The 22231-nt window shown below is 43.4% G+C and overlaps 1 protein-coding gene across 2 annotated transcripts in view; it reads right to left on the bottom strand.

Annotated features, from left to right (window-relative positions):
- hectd2 (HECT domain containing 2) overlaps positions 1 to 18794 on the bottom strand; it is a 40873-nt gene extending 22079 nt beyond the window's left edge. Inside the window, exons 1-13 of one of the 2 annotated variants that reach the window (XM_028007038.1) lie at positions 18752 to 18794; positions 17781 to 17833; positions 11142 to 11283; positions 8071 to 8212; positions 7889 to 7991; positions 7725 to 7814; positions 7156 to 7220; positions 6981 to 7026; positions 4748 to 4857; positions 3753 to 3901; positions 3555 to 3678; positions 1741 to 1837; positions 1554 to 1661 (exon numbers count right to left, since the gene is read on the bottom strand). In XM_028007038.1, the coding sequence (XP_027862839.1) occupies positions 1554 to 1661; positions 1741 to 1837; positions 3555 to 3678; positions 3753 to 3901; positions 4748 to 4857; positions 6981 to 7026; positions 7156 to 7220; positions 7725 to 7814; positions 7889 to 7991; positions 8071 to 8212; positions 11142 to 11283; positions 17781 to 17833; positions 18752 to 18779 (1257 nt within the window). In that variant the 5' untranslated portion in view covers positions 18780 to 18794. Of the gene's footprint in view, positions 1 to 1553; positions 1662 to 1740; positions 1838 to 3554; positions 3679 to 3752; positions 3902 to 4747; positions 4858 to 6980; positions 7027 to 7155; positions 7221 to 7724; positions 7815 to 7888; positions 7992 to 8070; positions 8213 to 11141; positions 11284 to 17780; positions 18425 to 18751 lie in introns of those variants that run through there. The other variant, XM_028007039.1, reaches the window with a different exon arrangement.
- Between the last annotated feature and the right edge of the window lie 3437 nt (positions 18795 to 22231).

The raw sequence follows: 22231 nt of genomic DNA, 5'->3' as shown, positions 1-22231 counted from the left end.
ACATGACGGATTACGTTTGGTGTGAACCTCACACCGAGGAGGAAAGACTTCAGATTTACGATCAGGATAGGCTGAAGGGAGAGCTGCAGACATTCCTGCTAATCTTCAGGCTCTTTATATTCACAGACCTCTCCCATCCACTGTTCCCACAACACTAATTATCCTTTTCCCCTCACTGGAGCATAACGAAAACAGGCTTTTCTGCTGGTCTTCTCACCCTCACACATCCTGAAACTCCAGCTAACGTCACCTGCTTCAGGGTGATCCTCATCCTCCTTATAGGCCTTTTCTACTAGAACCTGCTCACTTTGACCTTTCCATTACAACTGAGTACCTTAATGTGTGTGGGTCCATTGTAGCATAGCATGGCTCATTGCCTGCAAGTTGGTGCCTGTAAATAGCACCATTTGGTCAAACCACTTCCAGTTTTTAGGTTTAAACCACTCTGGCTGTTGTGGTCCTTGATGGTAATCACTTTACAATGTTTTAAGCTGCTCATAACATTGTTTTGGTGTTTCCATAAGCAGCCATCAACAGAGTTGCTCTCGTGATCCAGCTTTTAGCCAATCAGGGACAGACAGTCTTCTGATGTTATGTTTTCACCCTGACTTGGCTCCATTAGAACCTCAATGTACTAGGTACCAAAAAAAGAGGCTAACCGATACAAATGGAAGAACCTGGCAATCAAGTTTAGTCGAGACGTAGTCAGGCCTCTTCTCCTTAGGCCGCCACAGTTCTCTCCTGTTTTCTGAAACCTCCTTCTGCATGGATCATCCTGCCTGGTATTGTGTGTAATCGATCTGATTGGCACCAGGAAACATTCACTGATTGGTCATTTACGTGATTTACGTCAACAACAACTCAAGCACCATTTACCAGCCAAATCAAACCCTGAGGTCCAAACCTACAGCGCCGGAGGAGCGGATACAGCGTTGACTGGATGGGCAACCCGCAAAGAACAAACATAAGAGACTTTGGAGAACCGGCTGCCTAAGGTTACATGAGCAAAGTGACATCATCAGTGGGTCGACCACATGCACGCTCACAGCCTGCCATGGTTCCCGCCCCCCTCCACCCTCCACGTTCCTGCCCATATTCACACACACATCATGAGGAACACACTGCCAATGGAGACACGCCCGACTTGGCCAGGACCAAACCAAACATTAACCAGCTAGACTGGAGATTGGGCTTTACTACGTCATAGAGAAGAGGATCATAAGAATTCTCTACAGGTGAAGCTCATTTCAGCTTCTAGTATACAAAATCTACTTCCTTCAGTCATGAACATAGACAGAGTGATAAAATCTAGAGTAAAGGTTCTTGTTTCAGATATTTCTTCACCATGACAGACTAAAGCAGCACAGCAGACAAAGCTCCAATCCAAATGTCCATAAGTCATGAATCCAGATCTGTCCTTCAGACAGACGTGGAGTAAGACCTGCAGTGTAACTGAAGAGTTATTCTTCAATAAAAACCAACCCTGACACACCTGAACTCTCCCACAATCAGGACAACAGCCAAGAATGTCAGCGCTGAGTTTGTGTTCTGACCTCATCCAGCGAGTCGCTCAGGAGTTGTGCTCGTCGAACTTTAATGTTGAGAAACAGCAGGTTCATGTCCACCCTCTGCCTGCGGGACACTTTGCTCACCAGGCTTAGCTGTGAAGCAGACAGACATGTCTTTATCTGTGTAGACCCTCAGCAGCTGATTCTTCACAGCATGGTTTTAAATCCTCACCCTGGCCTGGCTGATCATCTGCTGCTCCGAGTCCTTCTGAATGATGGCTTTCTTCACCACAGTCGACAGGATGAAGGGGAACTGACAAAAAGAAAACCTGATAGAGAGAAGAAGAAACAAAATGAGTGGATCATTTTCCTCACAGAAACATTTCATTCCTGACCGCCCTCTGATGTCTGATCCAAGCTAAGCCATCCTTCATGACCTGGATCCCCCGACACGCCAGCCAGGGAGTTCTTTCCGTCTGAAGCCGTTCGAACTGCCGGCTCTGGATCAGTTTCCATCGTCAGGCTCTAACGAGACGCGACGCAGCGTGAAATAAACTTCATGGCTTCTGAGGGACTTTCCACAGTTCTGAACAAACTGCAGCTGTGGGAACATTTCCTCATCTTCGCTCCATCGGACTTTCAGGAACCCTGAGACGGAGGTGACCCCGGCCGCGGTTCCTGGAGGGAAACTGGACCTCATCCCAGCCTGATCTGAGGAGTGTGACTTCTCTGAGGGGTCTCAGGATTTTAACTAACAAACTGCAGAACATGTAGTCACAGAAAAAAGAAAGTATTTTGTTCTAAACATCTGGAGAACTGAGTCCAGCTGTGACCGGGCAGCTTGTAGCGGCTCCTCTCTGGCAGCACCATGGAGGTGTTCAGGTCCACTCTTCTCTCTGACGTAGCTTCAGTTCATTAACATTTCTGCTAAACTCTCTGGAGGTTCCATCACAGCTTCAGGTTGACGTCTGGACTTTGACTAGATCATTTCTGTGCACTGATTCTTTCCTTTTTCAGCCGTTCTGTGGTAGATTTTGTGATCGTTGTCTTGTTGATGACCCAGTTTGGATCTTTGTTGTCAGACAGATGGACTCACATGTGACTCTTTGGTATTCTGAGGAGACCACAGTCCAATCAATAACGCAAGGTTTCCAAGTTATGTTGCTGCTAAAGAAGCCCATATCATCACACCTCCACCACTGTGCTTGACAGCTGGTCTAAGGTCTTAGTGCTGATCTGCTCTGTCTGGTTTTTCTAATCATGGTTCTGTCCATTCTAGCCAAACATTTCTACTTTGGTCTCCTCTGTCCAAAGGACAACGTCTCAGAAGTTCAGATTAGAAACGAGCAATTTGATCTTAAAAACGTTATTTCAGTTTATTTATTGAAGTAACAATGAAAGGCAGCGGTAGACACACTTATTGCTAACCTGATAATAGCGGAACTGGTTTTCTGTTGACGACTTTGCGTTTTTGAAAACTTTTCTCATATTTTTCCTGAATATTTTTGCATAACAACCATCCTAAAACAGCTACTGCTCACATTCTCCATCCGTGATGCAGTGAGGCAAATTATGGTTATTCTGTACCCAGAATGCATTGCTGTAGTTCTACAGATGCTTCCTGAAGCCCAAACCATACAAGTAGGTAAGTAATGACTAAGTTGACCCTGTTGGGGGCGCTATACTGTATTGTGTCATTGATACACTGTGGGCATTTATATGGTTGGCTGTAGAGTTTTAGCATTAGCTTCCACCAAGCGCCATTGGTGTAGCCCTTTACCATTAGCAGAACTAGCGTTTATGATTAGCGCTTCAGAGTTAGCGATGCTAAGTGTTTAGCTAGAAAAATCAGCCTCAAACAAACTTATTGCTAAAAAACTTAAAATAATAAAAGTTTGATTCATAAGTGCTGCAGAGCAGAACATAACTGCATTCAGTCTTAATTACTAAGACTGTTTTATGTACTTTATACACAAATAATTTACAATAATTATAAAAAAGATATCAAAATAGGTAAAATCTTCAGTTTGATAGTCTGAATCTGACCTGTTTGAGTTGCCGTAGTTCTGCCAGGTCCTGTAGTCCTCCATGAAGTCTATGTGCTCCAGAGTGATGTTGTAGAAGTCGGTGAAGGGCATGATGGGAGGAGAGGAGACGCTGTTGGCTGCATCTGACAGGAAGACAGTAAAACGTGTGGAAGCGATCTGCAGGGTAAACCGGCGGCGTGGCGTTTGTGAGACTCACTGAACAGGCTGAGCACTTTGGTGGCCGAGGGAATCCACCAGGAACACTTGGCTGAAGGAGGAAGCTCGTCTGCTTCTGCAGAAAACAGGCGCGTGGAGATGAACTGCAGGAGGCGCTCCACCAGCTGCCGGAAGCGCCTGGCTGACAGCCTGACGGACCAAACCAGACCGATGTCACCAAGGAGTTAAAGGCGAACACACAGGAGGACGAAAATAGAGACTTCACAGAAAAAACAGAGAGGGAGAAGAAAAGCAGCGTCGGCTGGAAAAAGGTGGCTTTCTGGATCTGAGCAGAACTAAACAGAACCTCTAATTTGAAGCAGCTTGCTCTTAAATCAAACCCCACAAAGAACATGTTTTGAAATGCTCCTGACTCATGCTGAGGGAGAGCAATACAGAAGCTGGCTAACGTTGGTCCTCTCAGGTTCTGAGTCAACCCGAGAAGCCGTCTGCGCCAGCTCACAATTTAACAAAGAGACATTTTAAAAGCAGAAATTTTAAACAGATTTACTCTCTGCCACTGAGAGTTGGTTCAGATCAGATTACATGGACTTCTTAGATGCGGTCAATGTGAATGAAAGTATTAGTGGAGCCACAGAGTAAAAAGTTTAGTCCTAAATAATTTGTTCTCTTCAGTTTTCTATGAAAACACATCAAACCGTTTGGAACTGTTTAATCCGACAGAACCGCCATAAAAAAACGCAGATAAAAAAAACAACACGCTGGCTGATAATTACCGTATTTCCCGCACTATAAGGCACACCACATTATAAGGCGCACTCTCGGCTTTTGAGAAAATTGAAGGTTTTTAGCTGCGCCTTATAGTGCGGAAAATACGGTAAGCCTGAAAAAGTCTTTAGATTTATGTTCTCTTCTACTCACTGAGACAAAAACATCAGCTCAAATGTTTTCTTCAGAGAATTGAATTTAGCTGCATTTTGTTTCATAAACTCTGCAGTTTGATAGTTTGGTTAAAAATAAGATGAACAGACTGACCTCTTGAGCCAGTGAACCAGGAAGTGGTGGTCGGCCTCGGACAACGCTGCGATCTGCCGCAGCAGGTGAGCGAAGATCACGTAGGTGCTGGTGCTGGAATACTGGGGGTTCTGGACACAACAGGGTCATGACCTTTGACACGGTTCATCCTAACATGCTGACACTGAGAAACCGAGGTTAGAATGTCTGAAGCTAACAGGAGACTTTGGTTCAAGTCTTATTTGGGAATATTTTATGTCAGTTAGCAAAAATAAGCAGACAGAACAGAATCAGAGGAGGGTTTCCTCACTAAGGCTGTCACCGCATCATTACTGTACAGATGAATACGTAACTTTATAATTTATTGATTTTATTTTATATCACATCATGACTCAGCCCTTTGGGTTTTCATCATGCCTGGATGATGAAGCTCAACTTTCACTAAAACTCCAACTCCACTGCTGATTAAAGGAAATATTTTGTCTGGTAAATTTTAACATTTGTCAAAACTTGACTTAAAGATGTTTTAAACTTTTGATTCATTTGTTTCTATGGAGGTTTTGTCTGTTTTTTATTTTATTTTTACCTCTTTAGTTTAAACACAGCAGTAATCAGATGAAGCACAGAGGATTCTGGCTCTATGATCCACATTAACTCCGACACCAAACACAAAGTAAAGATGCTTCAGTCCAAAGGCTTTTGAACTTTGAGTTTACTGTTTTTGTCATTTATTATTTCTCAACAGGTCTTGCCATATTGAGTTTATTAGTATTGCTGTAAAGGTCTTTCCATATATGTTCATTCATCTGTAATTAGTAGATTTATTCTTACGTTTTGCTCCTTGTGTTTCTAGATTTTCTTCACTTTGCTTAGTGTTTTTTTTCCATATTTCAGACTCCGAGTTTACCTCAGTGTCATCTGAGTTGTATAATCCCAAATGATGGGTAAAAACAAGAAGTAGAGGCTGAATCTGAAGCCAGCTCATTAGCTCAATTGATGAGGATGGAAATGCTGCAGAGCAAAATAAAAACCAGACACCAGAAAAACGTTCAAGTCTCTGGTTATTAGGCTGATTTGCATCTTTTCCTGAGAGTCGAACAGAAAGACGAAGAAAAAATTGTTTAATTTGTGAATGTGCACGAAACTGAGGACAGAAAGTTTTCAACTAGTTCACTGGGTCAGAATCCAGAGTTTAAATGGAGTCAAAGTTTCTGTGAGCTGTTTCAGCTTTAATGCTGTTTCTGCTGGAAAGTTGGGCTGAACAGAACCGAGCAGAACTCCAATAAAGCTGCTGAATAGTTTCTGATGCGTTATGACCAAAAGCCGATTTAAATTATTCTTTGAATCTGCAGCAATAAAAAGAAGAAAGATGCTGAACAGCTTGAGTACTTTTAGATTGGCACCCTTAAATAGAGTTTCCTGTTTCACGCCCATATATGGCAGCAGGAATGGAGGGAGGCTAAAAAGGACAAAAGTGGATGAAAACCAGAGACAGAAAGAGATTTGTAGCTGTAGTTTACTCCAGCACAGACCTGTGATGAACCACAGCTGGAGATGAGCTGCAGCCTGAATTTTAATAGCACTTATCAACAGGCACCATTAAGTTTCAGGGTTTTGTTCCTATAAAGAGCAGATGAGCCCTCAGATCTGCTGTCGGCCAACTGGAAGGTCAGAGAGCTGCAGAACGCACAAAGCATCCGCTGAAGAAAGAAAAGGCCTGACGGGAAAACCTGAGCTGCAGGCGGCTCTCAGAGTGATGCACGCAGTCACAGAACTGCACACTTCCATGAATCGTCAAAGATTTTAACGCGAAAAGCTCAGCCAGACCTTCCAGCAGAAACAACATTTAAAGCTTAAAGTGGGACTTTACCCGATTTTGAACAGTCACGGTTTGAATTTGTGATATTTTTGTAATGTTTTGCCTCATATTATGCAGCTCTGACTGTGATAATGACTCTGAACCAATGAACTCCGATGTTTAAGTTAAGTTTCTGTCATGGTCACAGTTTCATTGCTACGGCTGCATCTGTATTTCTGTCGACTTTCAGACACTCGACTTGTTTGCATTACAAATGTTTGCAAACTTTCTACATATTCTGCCTAAAATGCACAGCTCCCAAGAAAAGGAGGGAATCACCATAGCAACTCGTGTGTCTCTGGTTCCTCATGACTCAGCAGCTTCTCTCTGAAACGGCTCCGTCATGCTGGACGTTTAACCTGCCTGTCAGACAGGCTGATGTGTTTTCAGTCTCACCTGGATCAGAATGAAATACGCCCGCAGGTCGTCTTTTGTCCGAGGCCTAAAAACAGAAACACAGAAGAAGAACCAGCAAGAGGATGAAACAGAAAATGTCTTTCATTTGATCTCACTCTGTCTAGAAATATTAATAACGATGAAGCGATAAACCAGCAGCGGCTGCAGCTCTCACCCTTTCCACTCTCTCAGCAGGCTGTTGATGATTCCTTTCAAGACCGACTTCTGGATGTCCTGAGGCTGAACACAAAACACACGACCGTTCAGACAGACAGACAGACAGACAGACAGACAGACAGAATTCTGCTCTCTGTGTTCGTCCAGCTTTAAACCTCAACATTAAACTGAAACCCAAACAGAAGCAAAGCTGAACTTTTTTTGTAAAAGTTTTAAAAGTCCAGCTGGGTGAGCTGAAGGTTTGACCTCATCAGTCGGTCCAACTCAGTTACAGATGATTAGGAATATTTATACTACTAAAAACAAAATAAACATTAAAATTAATTAAATACTAACTGTATTTATTAGCTTAAATTCCTTGTGCAGTGGATCTGAGACAAAGCTCACGCGGCACAGCGCCCTCCAGTGGTAGCTTCTGTCACATGGAGTCCCTCAAGGTTCGATCCTGGGAACCCTCCTATTTAATATTTACTGATACTGCTAGCTCGAATTATAATATTAGTTGCCATGACAACTCATGGCTCTACAGCCTGGGCTCATCAGAACCGGGTTTTGGGTCGTACTTACTGTGCTGAGCAGCGAGTCGTAAACCGCGCTGACGAACTTGCCGTTGACCCCTGAGTCCTCGATAGTGTTGAACAATCCGTTCGCCTCTCGCTGCGGGACATTCAGACACGGTGAGGAAACGGAAGCAGAGCCAGGCAGCAGCGGCGGAGATGGATCTGTCTTACCTTGAAGGCGGCGTTGATTTCTACGAAGGAGTCGAAGGTCGTCAGGTAAAACTCTCTGACTTCCCTCCAGTCACCTGATTGGGCGGCTCGCTCCACGTCCTCCCTGTTGGAAACGGCAGATGGAGTAAAGCGGAGTGGTGAAGAGTATTCTGGGATGTTTCAGCGACAGAGACGAGACTCACTGGAACTCCTTGGTGGATTTGGTCCGGATGGGGATGACGGGGTCGCAGGGGAACGGAGCTTTGACTTCCTGAGGCAGCGTGTCGATGGAGAGCCGCTGTTTCTGCCGGACGTCGCTGCAGATGGGAGGCAGCTCTCTCACCGCTGCGGCGGGAAAACAGGAGGTCATGAGGAGCCGCTTGAAACGTTACACAGTAAAACATAACAGCATCTGGGTTTATTCAGCCTGGCGGGGAAACAATCAGGGTGTTCATTTTGAAAAGCGGCATTTTTCACAATCTTATTCAGATATTTAATGTTCCAAACTAAATATTTAACTCAGAAGCTAAATATTCAATTTACAAAGTAAATATTTAGCTTGCAAATTAAACTAGGAACCTAAATACTTAGCTCTAAACTAAATGTTTAATTCTAATGTAAATATTTAATGTGCAAACTAAATAAATGGTTCAAAATTAAATATTGTTTGTTACATAAATATTTAGTTTCAATGTATTTTTCCCCAAACTAAATATTTAATTTTCAAACAAAATATTTATTTTCCAAATTAAATATTTAGCGTCCTAACTAAATATTTAGGATGCTAGCAAAGTATCTAGCTAGCATCCTAACTAGCTAGCTAAATATTAGCTACCTAAATACTTAGTTAGGAAGCTAAATATTTAGATCCGCTCTAAATATTTAATTTGGAAAATAAATATGTAGTTAATGCAAATTATGGAAATTACCTTGCGGATAAGTGGAAGTAGACTATCAAAATAAGAGCTGGGTTTTGTGGACCCCTATATAAACTTAACAGAATCTCTTCAGTCATCAGTATAGTTTTTATTTTCATGCATCATCAGTTGTTTTGCTCCTGACATGTCTGGTGAAAACCGGACGCTCCGTTTCAACAGATAAACACGTTTACTCAGATCTAGAAATGAGAAATGATTTAATTTTTCTGCTTTCACATCTAAAAGTGACGCCTGCTGATCCAACATGGAGGCCAGTCCTCCACCAGGTGGAAACACACATGTCCTCCCACACACCCACCCATCCTTTCTCTTCATAACTGGCCCCTCATTGTCTCCGTCTCCACGGTAACTCCCTTCAGCTGCATTGTGGGTGTTCGTCCTGCGGGTCAAATTTTTCAAGCAGGAGGAAAAAGGAGCGGAGAGGCGGACTGAGAGCAGCAGATCGCTCAGAGGAGGTCGTCAGGTTTGAAACAGATTTCTTCTTGAATTTAAAACCAACTCTAGTTTTTATCCAGGTGGAATGAAGACTTAAATAACTCAATAAGTTCCAAACATGAAAACCATAGGAATCTAAATTAAACTGCAGAAAATAGAGGATTTTCCAAACAACTGGTAAAGTTCTTTGTTTAGAACCGTAACAGAAACAACAGTTCTACCATCAGACCTGATATGTTGGTGATTTTTCTCCTCTGAGGGTTTTTTCGTGCAGCGCTGATGGAAAAGCGTCCTGATGGGAGCGATAATGGCGTTTTATCCTTCCAGGCCTCTGGCTCTGAAAGCAAGGCGTCAGTGTTTTCTGATTCTGACTCGAAGCTCCAGATGAACCTCTGATTAGCTCGGCCTCAGAACACAAAACCATACTTGAGGAAAATGAAAAAGGAAACAGAAACCTCCTGAATCTGTGATTATCCAGCAGACTTGACGACTGTAACCGGGCAGAGGAATGCTGCAGCATCCTGTGTACGCGTGAGTGTGTGTGTGTCCACTGTTTTCCTTTCATATGGTTTTCATTTGGGGTGGAGGTTCGCATAATTATTCTGGCATCAGTCGCCGTGGTGACAAAGCTGGCTGATGAGCGCTCCGCTGGGTCTCCGTTCTCATGGCAGTCAGAAATAACCTCGCCTTTTACGAGAACCAACATCCTCCTCCGTGTAAAAACACTCGCTGTGACTCAGAACCGACGAGACGTTCGCTGCTTCACCAGAACCTCGGCTGCACATTTCAGCCCAGAAACCAGAGAGGTTTGTACCGCATCAGCAGAAATCTGAGTTACAGGTCCGATCCTGGCTTTGGATCCGCGGCCACACAACACTCCTCCTCCTGCCATGCAGGCTGCATTCTGACTGAATACATGATGTAATGTAAACAGAGGAAGTAACACATCATTACATCTCAGACGGGACCCACATCAGATCGACTCAGAGAACAGAACCGGGTCAGGCTGTAGGTGAGGAACATCTGCTGCAAACCTTCTGGAGGAAAATCACAGCAGGTCAAAGTGTTGCTTGTTTCACTGCTGGAGAGGAGAGCCAGTTTTCTTCACAATCAGCCCATCACTGCAAAGCTTCAGCACTTCAAACATTAATAAATAGATTTAAATCAGGTTAAATTAGTTAAATGTAACAGAAAGCAGAAGGTTTCTGTTTCCACACGTCATAGTCCGGTGGACTCGGTTCGATTGGGGACCAAAGTTGGATCATCTGCTCCACCTAAAGCTGCTGTGGTTCTGAGTCAAACCAACCTGTTCCCCCCCTGGCCTGTGGGGGCGCTGCACCAAGAACCACTGAAGGAAACGACACAAAAACCTCTGAAGACGCTGAAAGCAACTTCCTGTTTCACCAAATGGAAACTAAAACAGAGGTGCCTGATTTTAGCGGTTGGAGGATTTCTCTTTAGTCTTTGGCTAAAGACCAGGAGTCATTTCTGCTGCTAGTGCTAAATTAGTGTATTATTTTGATTCTATTTACCCAGAATGCCCTGCGCTGTAGTTCACTTTCTGGTTTGGGAGCGGTCTACTGTCTGCTTGGCTTACCCTAACCCTAACTGAACCCAAACCGAGGTCCAATTCATCTCATCCTGCCTCTCTAAGTTTGTCGCTCATTTGTTCAAAGAAAGTTTCTGATCAGCAGCAGATCTGATCTAACCTCTCTGGATCCCTTCCTTCCGACTGCTTCACAGGTGAAAGGCAGCCATTTTATCAGCCTGAGAGTCTAGATTCTTCCTTCGGTCTCCTAGCAACCAACACAGCTAAGCCTAGGTGCAATTTGGAGGTGTCAGCATGGCCTTTTAGCAGCAGTTCTCAGGATGAACATCATATCTCAGCTGATGTAACTCACTGTGCCTGATCCCCAGCGGGCCGGTCAGCGGGCCCCCGATGCCGATGGCGAAGCCCCGCCCTCCCGCGTCTCTCCTCTGGCTTAGCGTGGAGATGAAGGTTCCCAGAGACGGAAACGGCTGCTTGGGTCCTCGTCCCAAAACCTGCCATGAAGAAAACATCTGTTTAATATTCTGTAACAATAGGACGTTGTCTGCAGTACAATAAAAACAAGTCAAATATATCTGAAGATTTTCACTGGTGATCACACTTTTGCTAATGCGCTAACAGCGGAGCTTCTTCTTCATTTAGCACCTTGTCCTAACTTTGAAAATGTTTAGCACTCTTAAATCATTTTTCCAGACAAATTCTGAACTAATTTTTGTTTAGTAAAGTTGCAGTTGAATAAAGTTTTTGATTAAAAATTCTTCATGTAGTTAGATGTTTATGTCCATGCTTTTATTTTGAAGTGGACAGACTGTTTACGCAGCAGGTCTATTTCCTCTCATGTCCCATGATGTAATGCTGCAAATGTTGCTTATTCTGTTCCCAGAATGCATTGCTGCAGAGCAGCAAACAGTTTGAAATCTACTAATGTCCTTCTGACCAAATCAGCAACAGAGTTAGCAAAACATAATAACTAAAACAGAAACACGAGTTAAAGGTTTGATCCAAACAATCAGCAACATGTGGAATAACTAATTTGACCTTATTGAGGATGATTTATTATATCACAATAAAATCGACACGGTAGAATTTAGCACATTAGCATTAGCTGATCTGATTAGTGCTTTAGGGTTAGCGCAGCTAGCCTTTAGCTAGCTGCCCACCACTGGCTTCCATGATATAAAAATGAGATCAAGGAAAATCATTTAATAACTTCTTAAACATAAAGATATAAAAACAGTAAATTGTTCACATCTTTATCTTGAAACATTTCATGTTTTCTGGTGAAGTTGTTCGGTTGTGGATTTTAATGCTCTGACTTTCCATCTTTACATCCACTTTGCTCATGACTCCACAGCATGATGCTGCCACCACCATGTTTTACAATTGGCCAGGTGTTCAGGACACTGTAGCATATTTTCCCAGAGGTCTGTTGTAGCTCTGCTCTTTATTCCAGAGATGGAAAATCCAGGAGATGAATTTGTCGTGTGGATTATGAGCAGAGCTGGTTGGAATCTTCTACGGCTCCTTCAGCGTTGCTTTACGACCCATCAGCGGCTTTAATAACTCTACAACTGGAGCTGATGTCCAGTAGTCATCACAGGACACACACACACAGACCGAACAGTCACGCTTCTGGACTGATGGAGGAAGCTGGAGTACCCAGAGAGAACCCCAGTATGAAACGGAGAGCATGCAGAGAGACCCCAGGCTGGGATCCAAACCCAGGACCTTTGTTGCTCGGAGGCAGCGGTGCTTCCATCTGCAGCTGCTGTACGTCTCATAAATGAGACGCTGGTTTATAACCAGCTTATTCTGGAAAAAATACGTAATTGCAGATTTATTTTATGGGCTCTCCTGACAAACGTTCCAGCTAATGACTGAGTAGCCATCGTCTCGCAGCTCTTTAGTCGACCAATAAAGTCGGCTAAGTGACTCTCTGCATTCTCACATGTTGAGGTTTCTCAGCAGAACTTCCTAAGCTGGTCCAGACTCCGGGCTGCATGATCAGACAATGAGAACATAACCAAAACTAAACACATGAGCCCAGCGTTTACCGACTGTTCTCCGTGATTAATCACACGCTGCGCCGGCCTCGCTATCAGACGCTTCACAGCAGCAGAGCCACGAGAGCAGCGAGGCGAGAGCAAGATGGAAATTACAGGATAAAAAAGAAGGAACCAAGGAAGAAAAGTGAGATGGACAGAAGACGAGGAGGATAAAGGACAGGAACAGTGAAAATAAGAGGACAGGAAGAGAGGGATATGAGAGAGAGAGAGTAATTCAGGAAGTGGGGGAATAAATGGAAATTAAAGAAAATAGGATGAGGATGAAGAGTTGCAGAGCTGAACAGATGCAGAGCAGCCCCTGCCTAAAGCTGCAGCTCCACATGTGCACAAAGACAGAAACCTGTGGTGTGTTCAGGGACTGCAGGAAAAGACAGATTCAAAATCAATAAAGTTTATGACCAACAATAAAATAATCAGCAGAAAAGATGCAGACAGCGCGAACATCATCATGACGTAGAGTTACTGAAGTAAAAACTTCAGAGCAAATCCTGCTATTATCATTTGAACATTAAAGATGATTTTTTTTTAAACTTGTTGATTCAGGTTTTTTCTAAGCATTTTAAAAATCCTGCAGGATGTTTAACAGGAAGGAATTTAAATATCAACATTTATCATGTTAAAGTCATTTATTTATTCTAAACCTTTATAAGATTTTAACTTCAGCTAAATATAAGTGCATCAGGATGTAAATTATTGGTGTTGATGTGTTTAAAGATGAAGAATTCCCACTGAAAAAAGTTGATCAGGAAAATTGATTGGTGCATTTCTGATAAACAAGTTGTGACGTTTATACGTTTTAAAGACATAATGAGATCTAAGTGCAGATATCTTTGTCCTTATATGCTTTTTAATGTTTTGTAAACTTTAGAAGTTTCCATTAAAGGCCATTAAACCAGATTTATGGAGTCATGTTGCAGAATTTCCTGTCCAGGTCTGATCCTCCGTCAGACGGTGAGAAGTTAAAGCTGCTGGATGAATGATGTGGTTATAACGGCTTGTTATCTGAGAGCAGCCTCTCACAACCTCACAGCTCCGCCCTCCGCTGCTGAGGAAAACCCAAAACATCCAGAGAAACGTCCCAGAATGCACCTCTGCCTGGAGCCGGGTCTGAATCATCACATCAGAGGAGAGACTGACGGCGTTCTGCCTCAGGGTGGATTCATCTCCTGGCGGCCGATGCAGCAGCTCATAAACATGTCCATCATGTCCACAGTGTCCATAATGTCCACAGTGTCCATCATGTCCACCATGTCCACCACGTCCACAGTGTCCATCATGTCCACCATGTCCATCATGTCCACAGTGTCCATCATGTCCACCGTGTCCATCATGTCCATCATGTCCACCACGTCCACAGTGTCCACCATGTCCACAGTGTCCATCATGTCCACAGTGTCCACCATGTCCACAGTGTCCATCATGTCCACAGTGTCCACCATGTCCACAGTGTCCACCATGTCCACAGTGTCCATCATGTCCATCACGTCCACAGTGTCCACCATGTCCACAGTGTCCATCATGTCCATCATGTCCACAGTGTCCACCATGTCCACAGTGTCCATCATGTCCACAGTGTCCACCATGTCCATCATGTCCACCGTGTCCACCATGTCCACAGTGTCCATCATGTCCACAGTGCCCATCGTGTCCACCATGTCCATCATGTCCACAGTATCCATCATGTCCATCATGTCCACAGTGTCCACCATGTCCACAGTGTCCATCATGTCCACAGTGTCCATCGTGTCCACAGTGTCCACCATGTCCATCATGTCCACCGTGTCCATCATGTCCACAGTGTCCATCATGTCCACAGTGCCCAACGTGTCCACCGTGTCCATCATGTCCACAGTGTCCACCATGTCCACAGTGTCCATCATGTCCACAGTGCCCATCGTGTCCACCATGTCCATCATGTCCACAGTATCCATCATGTCCATCATGTCCACAGTGTCCACCATGTCCACAGTGTCCATCATGTCCACAGTGTCCATCGTGTCCACAGTGTCCACCATGTCCACAGTGTCCACCATGTCCACAGTGTCCATCATGTCCACCGTGTCCATCATGTCCACAGTGTCCATCATGTCCACAGTGTCCATCGTGTCCACAGTGTCCACCATGTCCATCATGTCCACCGTGTCCATCATGTCCACAGTGTCCATCATGTCCACAGTGCCCATCGTGTCCACCGTGTCCATCATGTCCACAGTGTCCACCATGTCCACAGTGTCCATCATGTCCACAGTGCCCATCGTGTCCACCATGTCCATCATGTCCACAGTATCCATCATGTCCATCATGTCCACCGTGTCCATCGTGTCGCCACGCCGCCGCCTCCAGCAGGCTGTTGGCGGCCATGTTTTGTTTTGGCGGTTCTGGCGGCAGAGCAGCAGGTGTGGGTCAACTTGGGAAACGGTCTGGCTCTGCCTGTACTGGTCCGGTTCCAGCAGACAGACTGGGTCAGAAATCTTAGTGGGTTTCTGGTGATTTACTCACCACAAGTCTGGAACGGCTCTGGTACCGGTTCTGACAGAATCAGGCCAGCACTGGTCCGTCTCAGAGGAGTCACTGACACAACACAGACTGGCTGTAATGAAGCTGCTGACGGAACCGGACCGGATCGGGCCGGGCTGGACTGGACCGGTTGGGAGGTGATGCACCTGGTCGCCTGGGTGACGGTTTGTCTTCAGGACTTACTGGGACAAACTGATCAGTTTAGTCAAAGTGATCAATCGGTGTGTCTCAGAAACCTGATCAGTTCATGATTTATTCCTAAGATAATAAAAACATTTCATCCATCAGCCAAATTTACTAAAGTCCTTCACTCATGTTTATTTTTCCTCTACATAAAAAATTATATTAAGCCAACCATAATTATTATTAAAACTTCAACGTTAATATTCCCACATATTATTTGATCAATCACATCGGTTTTTACTTATATAGTGTATATAGTATATTATTTAATGCTCCTGTCAAATTCATAGGAGGCTGTAATATTTGTACAGTTTATTCATAATTTATCAGCACATTCTGCCATTCCAGGATATTTATGATTTTGAAATTTATTTATTATTTATGAGATGAAAATCAGTTTGACGTCCCTGATGTATATCATCAAGATTTAAACAGTTACAGTCTCTAAACGGCTAAAATGATAAGTTCTGTTTTCTGTGACTGCAGGCTGGCTACCACAGCAGATAGCCTCACTAATGAACAGGATCAGTTTGTTAGACTTCCAGCGTTAATCTATAACTCAGAAAGAAGCTCAGCCTCTGAAAACGATGAGCAGCTCGGCCGTAAAGCAGCAGACTGCAGGCTGGCTACACAGCAGACACAACAAGAAGCTCAATTAAAACCTTCAGCGCTTTATTATAAACTGATAAAGGCAAAAAGATTCTTCAATATTTTCTCTTAAAAAATAACTCCATCCTGTAAAACGACCCTCTGAGCTGAGACCGATTCAGCTAGGATTTAATTTTCTTTGTAGAAATAAAAACCACCATGAATGTGAGGAGTGTGACGACATGCAGCTGCAGCTGAGACGAGTTTGGGTTCAACTCAGAACAGCAAAACTCTGAAAAACTTTCTCTTGTTTTCTGAAACAGTGAAAGTTTTCAGCTCGACTCGTCCATATAACGAAGTTTAGGTTTAATTCTAAGCTGGTTTTAATCATGAAATCGTCAAACAGAATGAAGGTTTCTTGAATCAATCTGATTTTAGATCAAAGTGGTTCTGATGTGGTTCTGATCGGACCCGATCTGAACCCAGCAGGAAGGATCATCATTAAAATCTGCAAACGATGTTGATGTGAACCAGACAGAAATGAATCAGTGATGATGGGAGTCATATCCTGGATTTCTGGTTTTTAACCTTCAGCAGGTCAAATGTTCTGGTTCTGGTCGGAGATCAGCCTCTGCTGCAAGCAGTGGAGAAGAAGTTTGTTCAGCAGTGATGTAACATGGATGAAGTGGATTTTAATCTGGATTAAACAGGTGATGAACCTAATTTATGGTTAAACGGTCATGAGATCTGAATCATGACCATCAGAGAAAAATCCTGGATCCAGACAGCAGAACAAAGTCCAAACTCAGCCTGAGATCCAGACCAGTCAGAATATTAGGCTGGTCAGAACTAGTTCATGTTCATAGTTCACCACCCAATTTGAAGGGGTTGTCAGATCCGTCAGATTAGGATTTCTAATGGAGATCAAGACTCCTGGTTTGGACCGGTTACTTCTACACCAACAACTAAAACATCCGACAGGAACCGATCACTACGCCATGGAGGTAAGAAGATGTTCGGCCCAGATGAATCCGTTTAAATAAATAAATCCATCCATCCATCGTTTCAGATCTCCCGCAGCCTGATCAGAACCAGAGAACAGATCCAGATGGATCCATTCGGTTCTTCCAGGCCTGATCAGAACCAGGCTGAGCACTGACCGGCTGTTCTCGGGTCAGAACCACCTGAAGGTGGAGATGCCTTCTGCCTAATGACGTCACGGACGTTACGTAAAACAGAGACTTGTTCAGGAAGCGGCTGAGCAGCAGATCAAACCCGGAGTGATGCTCCAGGATCAAATGGAGGGAATTTGTCCCAAAAACCAGACGCTAAGTGTGATCCGCTGCGGAGGACTGAGCTGCCATGTTGCATAACTGTTTGTGTTTCGCCTCTAATGGATGATTCTGCAGAGAAGAGATGCTTTTAAATAAAACCAGAGGGAATTACTGAAGAGCAATTAGAGAAGATGTCCTGACAAAACAAACAAGAACTTCTGCAAACTTTCAAAAACTCTCAGGTAAAAGATTCTTCTCATCCTCACCCACATCAGGATCTACTAACTGAAACATCTGGCCAGAAAAACCCGAAACATTTCTGACATCTGTGCTCAGACGGAGAGAAAAGGAGGGTTAGCTTACAGGAGGAGAGCTGGTGAAGATGGGTGGAAGCCTCTCTCTTTCCCTCTCAACTCCTGAATGTTCTCCATCCATCCTGAAGAGTGGAAAACTTCTTTTTCCTCCGTGGAAAGTCTCAGTCCTCAGCTGCGCCTGCGGTGCTGCTCCTCACAGGGCTGCGCATGTTTTCCCCGCAGATGTCCGCCTCTGCGCTCCGCAACCAGGGGAAATCAGGGAGATTCACATCCTACAACAAGCGGAGTGAAATCTACCTTCGTCGGTCAGGTGAGATCCGCGTTACGCACACACCCTGACGCGCAAACGTCTCCAAACAAGCAGGCTGCGCGTAAAAGTCTGCCGTGGATCTCTCCAAACAGCGGGAGAAAGTTAAAAACAAATTCTAAAAACGTTAAAGGAAAGTTTCTACCCGCTGCTTTTGCGCTTCTTTCTCTGCTTTTCTGCGTCGTCGGTCGGGGAGGCAGCCCAGCAGCGAGCCGGCGCCATGTTTGGAGGAGGAGGAGGAGGATGAAGAGGAGGAGGCGCCCGGAGACACAGCGTCACCAGCAGAGAGAGGGGAGAACAGGATTCAAAATAAAAGAGCAAAACTGCTGCAAGGAAGAGAAAACCTCATCAAATCTGTTAAACCATCTGAAGGGGAATAAAAAATAACTGAGGGAAATGAAAACTTACCAAAACAAAAAACAATACACTAAAAAAACAACTAATATGAATAAAAGTGGTGGAATTTATCTGAATACATTTTAATCATTTATTTAATATTAGCAAATAAAATAAAGTTCATATTGGAACAGATGTTTTAAATTTCCACAGAACCAGTTTGTGATTAAAATTAAAATGAACTGAATTGTTCAGTACCATGTGGGCTATCTCTGTCATGTTAGCTAACATTGACTCACTCCATTCAGTATGATGAACTTACTGTAGCTATTATATAAAAAAATAGCTCAAATTCTTTCTTATAGAATTTTACATTCCTGACAGAGCGGAATGTTCTCCATCCATCCTGAAGAAGTTTTCCACTTTCTTATAGGTTAATGTTAGCATGACAGCTACCACTAGCATATTGACTAGCATGTTGACGCTACCAGAATCACAGTCATCACCAGCATGTTGACCACTCCATTTTGCTTTTATTAGCTAAAATGTTAATGTTAGCTTAAATGCTATCATCAGTCTCTGTGCTATCATTAGCATGTTGACCTAATAGCATGTTGATGCTACCATTAGGGTGTGTTTCTCTCCAGTCTGGTTTTTCTTTGGTTTATTTAGCAGCATTTCTAGTTGCGTTTGAGTGAAAATAAAAAGCTGCAGCTTTTATTCTGACGGCTCTGATGGTGGTTCTGTAGACTCTGCGTCACAGTTACAATTTAACTCCTGGACCCGTAATTAGTGAGAAACAGAATCCGGGCTTTGGGCCAACTCCTTCTGAACATAAAGAAACCCTCTGTGTGTGTGTGTGTGTGTGTGTGTGTGTGTGTGTGTGTGTTTCCCTGTAACGTTGAGATCATCATCCGTCTGGTTTCCCAAAAGCAGCTCCAGTGTTTCTGCAGGAAGCTGCTATAAAATCTGATTTTTGACGTTTGTTTCCAAACCAGCATCAAGTTGACTAAACCCGCTCCGATCCAATAAAACCAGGATGGACTTGGACCTGAGTTTGGATTAGTTCCTCCGGTCAGAAATCAAAGCAGCTGTAACAGAACCTGAATCAGACGGGCCTTCCTCTTCCTCCTCTTCTTCAGTCTGGTAGCTGATTTCTACCGTCTGGGGGAAAATGGCTGCAGCGTGTCTTCATCCATAATCCAGGTTCTGAGCTTGATGGTCCATCCAGACGGTTCTGAGCTCAGAGAACCGGACGCCACCTCTGGACCAGGTCAGCATCGTGTCTTCTCTGCACAACGTTTGCATTTGAGTAACTTTGCAATGCACAAAAATGTCTCCTTTGTTGAAATGGTAAAATTCTGGGTCTTGAATGAATTATATAAAAGCTTAAAAACGTCTGATGAAATTTGCATATCATACAGAACTGCCTGGTCTGCCATGAACTCATTATTTATGAACTCATTATTTATGAACTCATTATTTATGAACTCATTATTTATGAACTCATTATTTATGAACTCATTAGTTATGAACTCATTATTTATGAACTCATTAGTTATGAACTCATTATTTATGAACTATGCACAAGTTTTGTTTAATGGATCCTAAAGACTTTAGCTAAGTAGCTTCACTTGTTTTATGAATTTTTATGAGGCTGATTTTGATGGATTCTCCTCATTGAAAGCTGTTACACACTGAAGAGGTCAAAGGTTAAATTCTGAACTTTCTGCTTCCTCTCTGATCCTGAAACGTTGTGGGCAGAAGAACCAGATTCTGCACAGAATCAAAACTGAGCTTCAAAATCTTTACCATAATATCTGAAATTTTTATTTTCTCTGTTTGAGATGTTCAGTTCTGGCTGCTCGGCCCGGCCCGGTTCGGTCCAGTCCTGTCCGATCCGGTTGCCCTGAGCTGCGATTGTTTTCGGAGCGGAGGCCCGGTTCAGCAGCAGACACGTGGTGTTGGTCCAAACCCAGATGTGCTTTTTGCATCAGTCCAGAGATTTTTATGGCTTCTGGGGCTGAAACTCCAAACTCACACACACACACACACTCTCTCTCTCTCTCTCCTGCGGTTGTGTTCTCCCAGTGAATAACATACACCCTGCTGGGAGCCTTGGTGTTTCGGACCCAGCAGAACAGAACCCAGCGGGTCGTCGGGCCGCATTACTGCAGGTTAAACTGGATCTAAACCTGCTGCTTTCTGCTGGCGGAGTGAAGCAGTGTTGCATTGTGGGTCGTTATGTAAGAGTTAAAGGCCGTGGGCTTCCTCTGCTGATGAAATGAAGAAAACCTGATGTCATCGAACGCGGCTCAGTTGGGGAAGAACAAAAGATTTCTTTGAGCCCAAACTTTGGATATTTCACAATCCGCCTGGTTTCTGCTGTTTGTTACGGAGAAAAACTGAGCAGAAAATCTGCAGATTTAAACCTTCTGACCATCCAGCAGAGGAATTACAGGACTGAACTTTAACTTACTTATAGTAAAACTTCAGTGTTTTACTGCTGGTTATTTTCACAAATTGGTAGCTGTGCTGATTTAATGGAAATAAACAAATTATAAGTGACCTCAGTTACAACATAAACATGTTCAGTCATGATGCTCTTTTCTGTTTATGATCATATTAAAATATATCAAGGACAGCAGCTGATTCAGGAACTAAACTGTCATAAAATACTTTATTTAACAAACATCAGTTTGATTTTCTTCTGTTCTAACAAGAGAGATAATTTGTATTAATTATTCATAAGGAATATTTATAAGCTTTATTCCAGACAATTTATATAATGTAAATGAGAACTCGTTCAAGTTAAATGGTGAACTATGAACATGAACTAGTTCTGAACAAATATGAAACATATGTAGACCACTCATTGGAAAAATGAAAAAGTGAATCTGTTATTTTTTTATTTAATGTTCTGTAATGGCCACAGTTTCATCTCCACCCAAACATTTTAGTTATTGAAGGTATTTCTGCTGCTTTCACCTGGTGAGTTTCCTTCTGCTGTGAGGCAAACCGTTTTCTGTCCAGTCAGGTCAGAGTTCAGACTCGTTCAGTTTTCAGCTCTGATTATTCGCTCTTCAGATTTCTGATAAACACATTAAACTCATAAAACTGGATCTGTTTCCACAACAACCGTCTCCCTCTCCGCTTCCCAAAACGTCTCAGTACAGATTTCACTTTCCTGACAGACTGTTTGTCCGAGGCCTAAAAGCTCGCCCTCAAAATGAGGTCACCATGGCAACCAGTGACTCAGCGAGAATAAATGTAGTGGTGCTTTCTTTGTATTTCTCCTTAAATTTGTGTCTTTCAGGCAGATTGTAGAGTTAGTTTGATTGTCTTTTAGAAAACCTCCTGATATTTCAGTGGAAAGTGTCTGATTGATTGGATGCATCTGATCCGGGCGGCTGGAGCGAGGCAGCTTCCCAAAGCCTCACCTCTTTATTTTTAGACCAAAACCAGAAAAAAGAGACAGAAAAACAATGAAAACATGAAGATTAAAGGCTGAACTGACTCTGCATGCTGTAGGTTTATCCTGATCTCTACGGATTTTATCCACTAGAAAGAAATGTCTATGCAATAAATTACTAAGTTAACAGACAACAAAAAAGCCGCAAGAGTATTTTAAGATCTAAAAAACATGTGATACTGTTGATCACAACTTTATTAACTAAACTTGAAGTGGATCAAAAGTTCCTTAAAGGACCAGAAACAGATTTCAGAACTTTCTTTATCTGGTTTGGGTTTGATCCCTGAGCTGCCTCATCCTGCCGTCTGAGGAAGAGGAGGAAGAGGAGGGAGAGGAGGAAGAGGAGGGAGGGGCAGCGGTTGTCAAGAGGAATATTTGGGTTGAT

Source organism: Xiphophorus couchianus, chromosome 22 (assembly GCF_001444195.1).
Source record: "Xiphophorus couchianus chromosome 22, X_couchianus-1.0, whole genome shotgun sequence".
Classification (NCBI taxonomy): Eukaryota; Metazoa; Chordata; class Actinopteri; order Cyprinodontiformes; family Poeciliidae; genus Xiphophorus; species Xiphophorus couchianus.
The sequence above is the reverse complement of the archived record's forward strand: the minus strand, read 5'-3'. Positions and strand labels throughout refer to the sequence as shown.